The sequence below is a fragment of the Bos taurus genome, chromosome 25 (genome assembly GCF_002263795.3).
Source record: "Bos taurus isolate L1 Dominette 01449 registration number 42190680 breed Hereford chromosome 25, ARS-UCD2.0, whole genome shotgun sequence".
Taxonomy (NCBI): domain Eukaryota; kingdom Metazoa; phylum Chordata; class Mammalia; order Artiodactyla; family Bovidae; genus Bos; species Bos taurus.
The window spans coordinates 21,071,697-21,083,870 of NC_037352.1; the positions used below are offsets into that span (position 1 = coordinate 21,071,697).

General features: G+C 46.7%; 1 protein-coding gene across 1 annotated transcript in view; it reads right to left on the reverse strand.

Annotated features, from left to right (window-relative positions):
- Positions 1–12,174, reverse strand: part of COG7 (component of oligomeric golgi complex 7) — a 90,163-nt gene that overhangs the window by 22,175 nt on the left and 55,814 nt on the right. Inside the window, 2 exon segments of the mRNA NM_001083372.1 lie at positions 4,655–4,795; positions 6,307–6,493. Coding sequence (NP_001076841.1) covers positions 4,655–4,795; positions 6,307–6,493 — 328 coding nt within the window.

Genomic DNA, 12,174 nt, shown 5'->3' on the forward strand with positions numbered 1-12,174 from the left:
ACACTGAGTGCCTGTGCTGTGCCAGGCTTTGTAGGGAGAGACAAAGAAATGGCTGATCTTGGTTCTTGCTCTCCCTAGGGAATCGAGACCCCCTGACACATTCCTAGCCTAGACCCCCTACACCTACACACACACACACACACACACACACACACACACGCTTCCACTTCAGGAGTTCTCAGTGGTGGATGTCGATTTTATACAATAAGAGTTCAGAGGAACAGGAGCCCAAGGCGGCTAGAGAAAGGGCTGGCCAGAGGACGCATGAGGTGCAGAGAGGAAAGGCTGGAAGGAGAATGCACAGTGTGAACACCAGGCTAAGAAAAGGGGAAACAAGAGCGAGAGAAAAGAGAAAGAGGCAAGGAAGGAGGAAGGGAGGGAGAGAGAGAGATGAGAAGGTAACCTGTTACGTCTCAAAAGAGATATAAAAGACATACCCACCAATGTGCGGAGCTAGTGTGGATCCTGATTCAAATCATGACATTTATAAGACAATCAGAAATTTGAACATTAATTGATGACATTAAGGAATTATTTTTAATTTTCTTTTTAGGGATGCTTATGGAGAAGGCAATGGCACCCCACTCCAGTACTCTTGCCTGGAAAATCCCATGGACGGAGGAGCCTGGTGGGCTGCAGTCCATGGGGTCGTGAAGAGTCGGACACAACTGAGCGACTTCACTTTCACTTTTCACTTTCACGCATTGGAGAAGGAAATGGCAACCCACTCCAGTGTTCTTGCCTGGAGAATCCCAGGGACGGCAGAGCCTGGTGGGCTGCTGTCTCTGGGGTCGCACAGAGTCGGACACGACTGAAGCGACTTAGCAGCAGCAGCAGCAGCATGGTATTGTGATTATTTTGAGAGTTCTATTTATTTATTTTTGGCTACGCTGGGTCCTTGTTACTTTGCTTTCTCCGGTTGTGGCAAGCAGGGGCTACTCTGTGTTGTGGAGTGCAGGCTTCTCACTGAGGCGGTTTCTCTTGTTGCAGAGCACAGGGTCCAGAGCATGGGCTCAGCAGCTGTGGTGCACAGGCTTCATCGCTCTGTGGCTTGTGCGATCTTCCCAGACCAGGGATCAAACCCGTGTCCCCTGCACTGGCAGGTGGATTCTTATCCACTGTGCCACCAGGGCAGTCCCTAGAGCTCTTATTTTAGATAAGGAGGTATATATGACACAGGACAGCCAAGAGTTGGTCAGTGTCAAAGCAGGTTGATGAAGACACACAGTTTATTACACTCTTCCCTCTACTCTTGCATATATGTAGGTAATGTTCCCATAATAAAAAGTTTTTAAAAATAGACGATCACATTGACTGTGAGGAGCCAGGGAAGGGATCTGAATGTGCAGAGACAAAATCAGAGCGATGCTTTATGAAGACTGATGCAGCAAATCTCAGAAGGACTGTAGGTGGAGAGGCTCAAGAAACAATTCAGAGACGACAAGAACCCAAACCAGGGCAGTGGCCATGGAAACAGATGGAGACGGATTTAGAAAGAAGCAACCATGCAACCTGGTGGTAGAGTCTTGGCAAAGAGGGGCTCAGCGAGGGAGCAGAGGTGGTAAAGGCCAGGACGGGCAGAGAGGGGAGTGGCCAGGAGCCAGGGCTGAGTCGTGGGGAAAGGGCACAGCATCTAAAGGACAAGCACCGTGGGCTGCAGGCCCTGGGAAGGCTTCACAGAGGAGGAGGGTGGCTAAGATGAGGGTGGAGGGGAAGAAGAGCCAGAGTGGAAAAGTACTTGGGAATAAGGGCGAGACGGGGTGGACTGATGTGGGAGGGCCTGAAACAGTGGGCAGAGGGGGTGGACCCGAAGAGGTCAATAAGGAAATGGTGCAGATTATTTTTCAACTCAAAATTTCCTTCAAAGGGGCTTTTCTAACCAGGTAACGAAAGTAAACTTCAACAGCCTATCTTGAAAGGGAATATGGTGTTGGTTTATATTCTTGTAATGGACAAGGGCAACACGATTTACCAGCAAACATTAAAAACAAACATTTAATGGCCAGGGTTTCATTTTCAAATCCTTAAGGCCGAAAGTGTTTGCCTTTGCATTGTGTGCTTTCTTGCGGGCGCACTGGGAGAACTCCCCCTGATCCCCAGCTGCCTGCATCCGTTCCCAGCGCCCGAACCCTTGCGGTGAGGCCTGAATGAGAAGGTGAGATCAGGCAATGGAGGAAGAGGCAGAACAATGAGCGTGGAATGCAGAAGTAGAGGGGAAAGGATGGTGGAGGCGCCCAGCCCGGCTCAGTGGCGAAGAAGACTAGGTAACTGGCAGAACTGAGGCTTCAGAAGAGGAGGCCGAGATTTTTTAACCTCTGACAAAATAAAAATGATAAAAACAACCAAAACAAAAAAACAACCAAACCTGGGAGGTTGGGGAAGGGAGATGAGAGAAGGAAGGAATGCTAATCCCATCGGCTTTCAGGGCAAGTGAATCAATGCTGCTGCTGCTGCTAAGTCGCTTCAGTCGTGTCTGACTCTGTGCGACCCCATAGATGGCAGCCCACCAGGCTCCCCAGTCCCTGGGATTCTCCAGGCAAGAACACTGGAGTGGGTTGCCATTTCCTTCTCCAATGCGTGAAAGTGAAAAGTGAAAGTGAAGTCGCTCAGTTGTGTCCGACTCTTAGTGGCCCCATGGACTGCAGCCTACCAGGCTCCTCCGTCCATGGGATTTTCCAGGCAAGAGTACTAGAGTGGGTTGCCACTGCCTTCTCCGGAATCAATGCTAGTATCTATCTAAAATGGAAACGTGACTAACAAAAACAGTGACTCCATCTATCAGGAGTTTTTATAATCTTTCTTGATCTTGCGGAGATCTTCTGGGAACTGATACCTTTCATGGTGAAGAAACTATTATCTCAAGTTCAACCATTCCTTTGGTTCATTTATCTTTGTTTTCTAAAGTCAAATAAAATCTATGTTGCACACATTTGATTTTTTTTTAAAAATCAGCATGAGTAGTACAATTCCATTTCTTCCTGTGGACCATCTATCTATCAATGCCCACCCAGCCCTCAGCATGTGAAGAGACAGGAAGATATGTCTGGCTTGATGATTTCTGGATGGAGGTACCTTGAAGGGGTTTATTGCTTTTATTCCTTGTACTTTCCTGTTTTGTTTGAATTTCTGAAAAATGAGTAATTTTTATGTTTAAAAACTATCATTACTCTTAAAAACTGATAATCGCAGAAAAAAAGAAAACCACTACTTATTCAGCAACTACTCTGTGATGGGACTCTGCTAAATTCTATCATATACGAAACCTCACTTAATCTTCACATATTCATATGATGAGCATCACTGTATCCCCATTTTAAGGATAAGGAGATGCTCTAACAGCCTCAGCCATGTGATCCAGCAAGACCACACGTGGCTGTCTGGGTATAGCTATGGTGACATCACTTCCGCTAGGATATGACAGCAATAGCCACCACACCACCAACCCAACACGCAACCCCACCCCACCCATGGTAGCAATGTAAGATCTGGTTAGAGAAGATCTCATGGCATTTTGCACAAGACTTGACCAAATCATACAGTGAATGAGTGAGTGGCCCTCAGCTCCCGATCTAGTATATTTTCCAGGGGACAGCAGAAAGCAAAGGATCTATTGGTGAGCAAAAGCCCATAAATGGGTCCTTCCCCAAAAACTATCTTTCTCTCTTTCTTTCATTCATTATTTATTTTGGCTGTGCCAGGTCTGAGGTGCAGCATGTAGGATCTAATTCCCTCACCAGGGATCAAACCCAGGCCCCTTGCAAAGGGAGTGAGGAGTCTTAGCCGTCAGGGAAGTCCCCCCAAAAATTATCTTTTAAAAAATCCTAATCTCCAAAAAGAGAACAAGGAAGAATGATAAAAAAGCCAAATCCAAATAGACTTGAGAAGTCCATAAGAAAAATTAATCAGGGGACTGTCTCAGAAATCTGAAAGGAAACCTGAGATCTGGACCCAGAGAAAGTCAAGAGCCAGTAGAGAAAATAGAGGACTGAGGGGCAATTCCTTGAAAAGTAATAAGGACAAGCAGAGAAGAGAAAAGGGAGGAAGGCATTCCAAGAATAACCAAACAGCAAGAGTATCAAAGATAGAAAAGAGCATTACCCTTCAAACTCCCCTCAAAAACACCAGACCACACCCCGGTAAGGCACTCTCCTGGGTAAAGTTCCAGAACGAAGTCTCCACAAACATCTGGCATAAGAACAACTCGACCTCATCAGATAGCTCCTCTGACCAGCCCTAGCCTATCCAATGGCACATAAGCTCCCTTGCTTCCCCCTGAGAGGCCACAGGTAAGCTTCTCCAAATGGTGAAAGTTAATCAAGCAAGAGGAATAATCCCAAAAAACAATCTGAAACCACAGCATTGCAGTGACTACTATTAAGATGAGACAGCCCCTTGGCAGGGGTTAGTGATGATCTGTTATGTAACCCGTAAGAAGAATAAATTGTTTGGGAACAGGAAAAAAAAAAAAAATATATATATACACACACACACAAGACAGTCATGCTAAACAATGAATTACAAGGGAACAGTGACCCTGCAGTGAGGCTTCTAGCCCAGGAGAGTCAAAGCAGGCCCCTCCTAAGGCTCGGGAAAGGGAAGATAGGTCCAGCATAGCAGGTGAGAGGCAGCGTTGGCTGGTTGGTGGGAGACTCACATCCATCTTGGGAATGAGGAGCAGCTGCTGTTTGATGCGCAGGAAGACCGAATCGAAAGCCAGCTGGTGCGCCTGCTGGTTAAGCCGAGTCAGAGCCGATCGCGACGCGGACAGCAGGTGGTGGTTACTCGACCCTTTTTCCTAAGACAAGAAAATGCAGAAGGCAGGTTGTTAGGCCCTGAATGTAACGAGGGATGAGCTAAACATTTTGAAAAGCCACCGAAAGGAAAACAGCAAGAGGGTTCTTGACAGCGATGGTTTCCGATCCTGGCTGTGCTCGGGACCCCCTGGGGACACACTGAGTCACAGACACCCAGGATCTGTTTGAACCACCAAGTCTGGATATTGTTCATTCACTTTCCAGGTGATTCTGATGCACTTAAGCTAATATCAGCTCATGGAGTGACAGTTTACGAAAAAGTAACCTGTGACTGTCCCTCAGGGGTACAGAAGAAAGGAAAAAAAATGATGAGACGTGTCAAGTAGAAACAAGAGTGATGGGCAGAGCCCTGATTCCCAGGGAGGTCAAGTCAATTACTCTCAGCCGTACACCAGAGCATGCACCCCCCACCCCGCTGTGCGAGTCCCAAGGTTTTCCAAATAGCCTGAGAAAATACAGAGGTGGAAAATGTAACCTTCGTTTTGCTATTATTAGTGAACCGATTACGACAAACAGACATAAATCAGATCAGCAATAAAGATAAACGGAGCTGCTTTAACCTAATCACAGAGCATGGATGAGTGAACTTGCAGAATGGCTCTGAGAAGTGTTTGTCAAGCTCAAACGCAGCCAGGTAGTGGGTCAAGGTGCAGGGGCGGGGGAGACCCTTCTCGGGCCAACGCTGAAGCGTCAGACACATCCTGAGGGCCACTGTGCACTCACCTCCAGAGTGCGAGGCCCAAATAGATAATTTCAGATTGAATTTGGTGCTCTGGGAACAGTACTATCTCCTCTACTTATCACCAAGAGACTGAGATTCAAATCAGACTGGGGGTGGCGGGGAGGAAGTTTCTGGAAAGGATGCCATGGACCGCTAAGAACCTCGGGTCATTCTCAGGGAGCCTATGGCTCATTCCATTTGTCAGGAGGGTGCTCTGCCACTGGATCCCACGGGGGCCCAAAGCTCAAAGTCAAGGTCAGTTTTATGGCAGACAAACAAATCTAACACTGATTCCCACATCCTTGTGCTGCCACATGGAGAAGCTTGCACTGGGGGAGGGGGTGCTCGTGCCTGGCTTCTCTCTACCCTTGCTCCTCCCCTGGCTGCTGGGTTGGGGGCCACCTTCCCAGCTTCTGTCCCTGTGTAGAGGTCCAGGGCCGTCCAGCTCAGCCCACCCTGCTGACAAGTTAACTCTGGGGGAAGAATGGCAAGCTCATTTGGCTACAGATCTAGAGCTGCATTCTCCAACCTATCTTTCAGTAAGAAAGCTCCGTTAATCTGACTCCTACAACTGTGCTTCAGTTGGTTCGACTCTGGTTTAGTTGCTCGGCCTCTTAAAACCCCAACATAACTGAGACAGAGACATGGGAGCAGGCTTTGCCACAGCTCAGGGCCCACACACAGGGGGCAGAGCAGCCGGGTTAGGGAAAGGGTGAGTGACAAGGGAAAAGCTTTCAAGAGTGCAAGAATGCCATCAGTCTGGTCTCATACCTTGAGGGTATAAAGTATTTCCATTAAACTGCCATATTCGGCAGGGCTATCTTTCTGGAGGTAATTATATTCTTGCCATGGGTTCTTGGCAGAGCTCTTCTTGTCTGTCAAGATGCTATCTTGAAAACCGGTCAGGCTCCGAGGGCTGAAGGAGTCAGAGAGATACTTCCCAGCTGTGGACAAAATCCTGTAACGAAAGTGATGGCCATTATGCCCTGAGCCACGTGTATGGAACTTCCTTCCTGGAGCATTCATGCTCCTCCCTGAATCCCAGGACCTCCTCATGAGGCACACAGATGCCACGCATCCTTCAGGAGGGAGCTGGACGTCAGGTGCACGATGAACACCAGACGTTTTCATTTCCTGTTTTAACACACTAACAGAATATGCTGTCGTCCTAATACGACGCCCAGCCTCAGGGCAGCTGTCAATTCACTGCAATCCGGAACACTGTGCACTTCCTACATATGAGCTCTGTGAGCATCTCTTTGGAATGGTCAAAGCCAAGGGAGCCACCAGTCTAAAGGTCATGGAGGCACTAGACTTGGGAGTGGGACAGCTCGTCCCTGGAGCTCCCTGCACAACTCTACCCACAGGACTCACACTCTCATACACGCTGGGCTTGTGCACTGCTTGTGCTTATCAGCACCATAAAGCTTACTCTGCAGTTTAGAGAGACATATTGAGGAAGGCTGGCGCTTTCCTGAGAAGGAACAAAGCCTGCTGGGAGGTTCTATGGGATGATCAACCTCTAGCATGGCTTGGGGAGTAGACTCTCTGTATCTACTGAAGATGACCTCCCTTGATGGACGCTGAAAACCTTTGCTCGATTCCTCCTGAATGGACACGGAAGTTGGACATGGCAGCTTTCGGGCACTTACTTCTTCAAAAACAAATCCCATGACTTCATCAAGAAATGCCTGAATCTTCAAACAAATGCTGGGGACAGGATCCGTCTCAGGAGCCAGAGCTGACACAAGCAGCTACCTGCCTCTGCCATTAAGGTCAAGTCAGTTTTCCCCATCTCTTATGCCCACAGGTCATTCTGGCTGGGTCTTTCTTATATGGAACCATGGCCTGTCCCTGCCACTGCCTTACTTTCAAGTCTGGATCACAGTGGCCGTCCCTTCCTTGCTTCATTTAATCTGTCCTCTGAGGGTTACTGGGATGATCTTTTCTAAATGCAAACCTGATTTTATCTTTTCCCCAAAGACCTGCCAGTGTCCCACAAGATAAAACTAAACACGCCTGGCATGGCACCCAGGGCCCTCCGTCACTGGAGCCCCTATATGCTTATAGACATTCCCATTCCCATGCCAACCGCCCCCAGCTCAGCCCACACACCATGCTTCAGGCCCTTGCATGTCTTGCTCACATGCTGCTGTGATCTGAAATGCTCTCCCCTCCCTGGTGCCCCTGGAAAGATCCTACCCCTTCTACAGGGACTGCTCTCCTGTGCCGAATCATACCCCTCAGGCCTCAGTCCTCTGACCTCACCAGCCTCTCACCTCTTACACATTTAGCACATGCTGTCCCATTCCTCTCCATCAGATGGTGAGGCTGAAACACACCAAGTGTTCATCTCTGAATTCCCAGCACTTAGCCAAGTAGTTATGTCTACCACCATGGGCAAGAATCCCTTAGAAGAAATGGAGGAGCCCTCACAGTCAATGAAAGAGTCCTAAATGCAGTACTTGGGTGCAGTCTCAAAAACAACAGAACGACCTCTGTCCGTTTCCAAAGCAAGCCATTCAATATCACAGTAATCCAAGTCTATGCCCTGATCAGTAATGCTGAAGAAGCTGAAGTTGAATGGTTCTATGAAGACCTACAAGACCTTCTAGAACTAACACTAAAAAAAGATGTCCTTTTAATCACAGGGGACTGGAAATGCAAAAGTAGGAAGTAATAGACAACTTTGCTCTTGGAGTAGAAAATGAAGCAGGGCAAAGGCTAACAGAGTTTTGCCAAGAGAACACACTGGTCATAGCAAACACCCTCTTCCAACAACACAAGAGATGACTCTACACATGGACATCACCAGATGGTCAATACCAAAATCAGATTGATTATATTCTTTGCAGTCGAAGATGGAGAAGCTCTATACAGTCAGAAAAAACAAGACTGGGAGCTGACTGAGGCTCAGATCATGAACTCTTTATTGCCAAATTCAGACTTAAATTGAAGAAAGTAGGGAAAACCACTAGACCATTCAGGTATGACCTAAATCAAATCCCTTATGATTATACAGTGGAAGTGAGAAATAGATTTAAGGGCCTAGATCTGATAGACAGAGTGCCTGATGAACCATGGACGGAGGTTCGTGACATTGTACAGGAGACAGGGATCAAGACCATCCCCAAGAAAAAGAAATGCAAAAAAGCAAAATGGCTGTCTGAGGAGGCCTTACAAATGGCTGTGAAAAGAAAAGAAGTGAAAAGCAAAGGAGAAAAGGAAAGATATACCCATTTGAATGCAGAGTTCCAAAGAATAGCAAGGAGAGGTAAGAAAGCCTTCCTCAGTGATCAATGAAAAGAAACAGAGGAAAAAACTGTAGAATGGGAAAGACTAGAGTTCTCTTCAAGAAAATTAGAGATACCAAGGGAATATTTCATGCAAAGATGGGCTCAAAAAAGGACAGAAATGGTAGGGACCTAACAGAAGCAGAAGATATTAAGAAGAGGTGGCAAAAATACACAGAAGAACTGTACAAAAAAGATCTTCATGACTCAGATGATCACGATGATGTGATCACTCACCTAGAGCCAGATATCCTGGAATGTGAAGTCAAGTGGGCCTTAGAGAGCATCACTACAAACAAGATAGTGGAGGTGATGGAATTCCACCTGAGCTATTTCAAATCCTGAAAGATGATGCTGTGAAGGTGCTGCATTCAATATGCCAGCAAATATGGAAAACTCAGCAATGGCCACAGGGCTGGAAAAGGTCAGTTTTAAATCCAATCCCAAAAAAGGCAATGCCAAAGAATGTTCAAACTACCGCACAACTGCACTCATCTCACACACTAGCAAAATAATGCTCAAAATTCTCCAAGCGAGGCTTCAACAGTACGGCAACCAAGAACTTGCAGACAGATGTTCAAGCTGGATTTAGAAAAGGCAGAGAAACCAAAGATCAAATTGCCAACATCTACTGGATCATAGAAAAAGCAAGAGAATTCCAGAAAAACATCTACTTATGTTTCATCGACTACACTAAAGCCTTTGACTGTGTGGATCACAACAAACTGGAAAATTCTTAAAGAGCTGGGAATACCTGACCACCTTACCTGTCTCCTGCCAAATGTGTATCCAGGTCAAGAAGCAACAGTTAGAACTGGACATGGAACAATGGACCTGTTCCAAATTGGGAAAAGAGTACGTCAAGGCTATATATTGTCACGTTGCTTATTTAACTTCTATGCAGAGTACATCATGCAAAATGCCGGGCTGGATGAGGCACAAGCTGGAATCAAGATTGCAGGGAGAAATATCAATAACCCAGATACACAGATGACATCACCCTTATGGCAGAAAGTGAAGAGGAACTGAGGAGCCTCTTGATGAAAGTGAAAGAGCAGAGTGAAAAAGCTGGCTTAAAACTCAACATTCAAAAAACTAAGATCATGGCACCCAATATCACTTCACGGCAAACAGATGTGGAAACAATGGAAACAGTGATAGACTTGATTTTCTTTGGCTCCAAAGACATTGCAGATGGTGACTGCAGCCATGAAATTAAAAGAAGAAAAACTATGACAAACTTAGCATATTAAAAAGCAGAGACATTATTTTACCGACAAAGATCCGTACAGTCAATGCTATGGGTTTTCCAGTAGTCATATACTGACAAAGAAGGCTGAGCATCAAAGAACTGACGCTTTTAAACTGCGGTGTTGGAGAAGACTCTTGAGAGTCCCTTGGACTGCAAGGAGAACAAATCAGTCCATCCTAAAGGAAATTCACTGAATATTCATTGGAAGGACTGATGCTGAAGCTGAAGTTCCAATACTTTGGCCACCTGATGGGAAGAGCAGATTCATTAGAAAAGATCCTGGTTCTGGGAAAGATTGACGGCAGGAGGAGAAGGGGACAACAGAGGATGAGATGGTTGAATGGCATCACCGACTCAATGGACATGAGTTTGAGCAAGCTCCAGGAGACGGTGAAGGACAGGGGAGCCTGGCATGCTGCAGTCCGTGGGGTTGCAAAGAAGAGGACAAGACTGAGCACTGAATAACAAAAGCACAGTGCTGGGCACAGAACAGGTGTTCCATAATTATTCTGTGAATGACCTGTGGCCCTGGATTTGGTGAGCAGGGAGTTGAGAGCTGAGCTTTCATCTCTTCCCTCCAGGAAGTGAGCTCTCCTTCTCAGGGTTACTGCAGTTCATTTTCAGTCTCAGGCAGCTAGCAAGTGGCATCATTCTGCCATCCAAGTTGAAGAAAAGAAGTTACACAGGGAATGTTTCAAATATTACAGATAACAGTTTAAAATGTCTGAATAGTGTGCTGTACAGTAAAAACCAAATCCAATATTTTTAAATGTTGGAATAAACACAGCTCCAGCCCTAAGGAAATAACGGCATTCTTCCCTAGCCTCCACGTCAACCAGTCACCATGAGATGATCTCATCATTAGACTCTGATGTCCTGTTATATGTATTTCCCAGCATTGTGAACCAAACAATGCAAAAATGAAAATTTGATTTCCTCATTCATTAAGAAACATTTTCAGACTTCCCTGGTGGTCCAGTGGTTAAGAATCCACCTGCCAGTGTAGGAGACATGGGTTCAATCCCTGATCCAGGAAGATTCCACATGCCATGGAGTGGAAGCCTGCTGGCCATAACTAGACAGCCCATGTGCCCTAGAGTCCATGCTCTGCAACAAGAGAAGCCCCACATTCTCCACAACTGGAGAAAGACCTTGCACAGCAACAAAGACCCAGTGAAGCCAAAAACAAATACATTTTTTAAAAAAAGAAACATTTTCTCATGTTGTGATGGGCTCTAAGCTAGCTTTGGTGCTTTCAGATGATTAAATACAACAGAGCCTGCCCAGAAGCTCAGAGATTAACAGGAAAGCCCAGTATTTGCCAGTGCTGGGCTACCTGCCATGCCAGGAGAAAGCAGTTAAGTCCACACATGATAAGGAGGGAGGGACGAACATCCCAATTCCACCTACTTCCTCAACGCATCTCCTTTTCTTGAAAAGCTGCTGCCCACACCTCAGCCAGGGAAATGTGTACATTTATTCTGGATTCTCCAAACCTCATCACCCCACTGAACTGCCCTACTAAAGCCGTGTCCCAGTGAAAATGCCACTGTGCCAAAAATCGGTAGTGGGCACCATAAAAGTATAGAGAAGCCACGGCAACCTCCCTGCGTGTTGCCCGAGTTCAAGAGAACTCCCTCGGGTGACACCCAACTCAGCCTTGCTTCACTCAGCCCGTAAGTCACAAAATGATCCTTGTCAAAATGATCACCTGCCTAGGTGATCTCTAAAAGCCTGGTAACCAATGTCACTTGTCGCTCAAGTAATCTGGAGTGTTTCGAGCTACCACGGCTGCCACCCCAGGGGAGTGGTCCTAAGTCATAGTCTGGGCTCTGCAGGTGAAACTGATGAGGAGATAAGATAAGCTTTACAGGCAGCGGCCATACACTTGGGCTCCCTGATTGGAATACAGATGGTGGCTGTTACTCGTTTCCCTTTCCAGGCTCAGTGCTTCCAGAATGACGCCACCTCATAAAAAGGCTCCCCTGGATACATTCAATCGGTTCTCATTACGCCAGAGAGCTCGGGCTAGGCACTCAGCGTCGCTGGGGTGCAGTTACAGGAGCTCACTCTTTACCTATCTATGAATGCCCA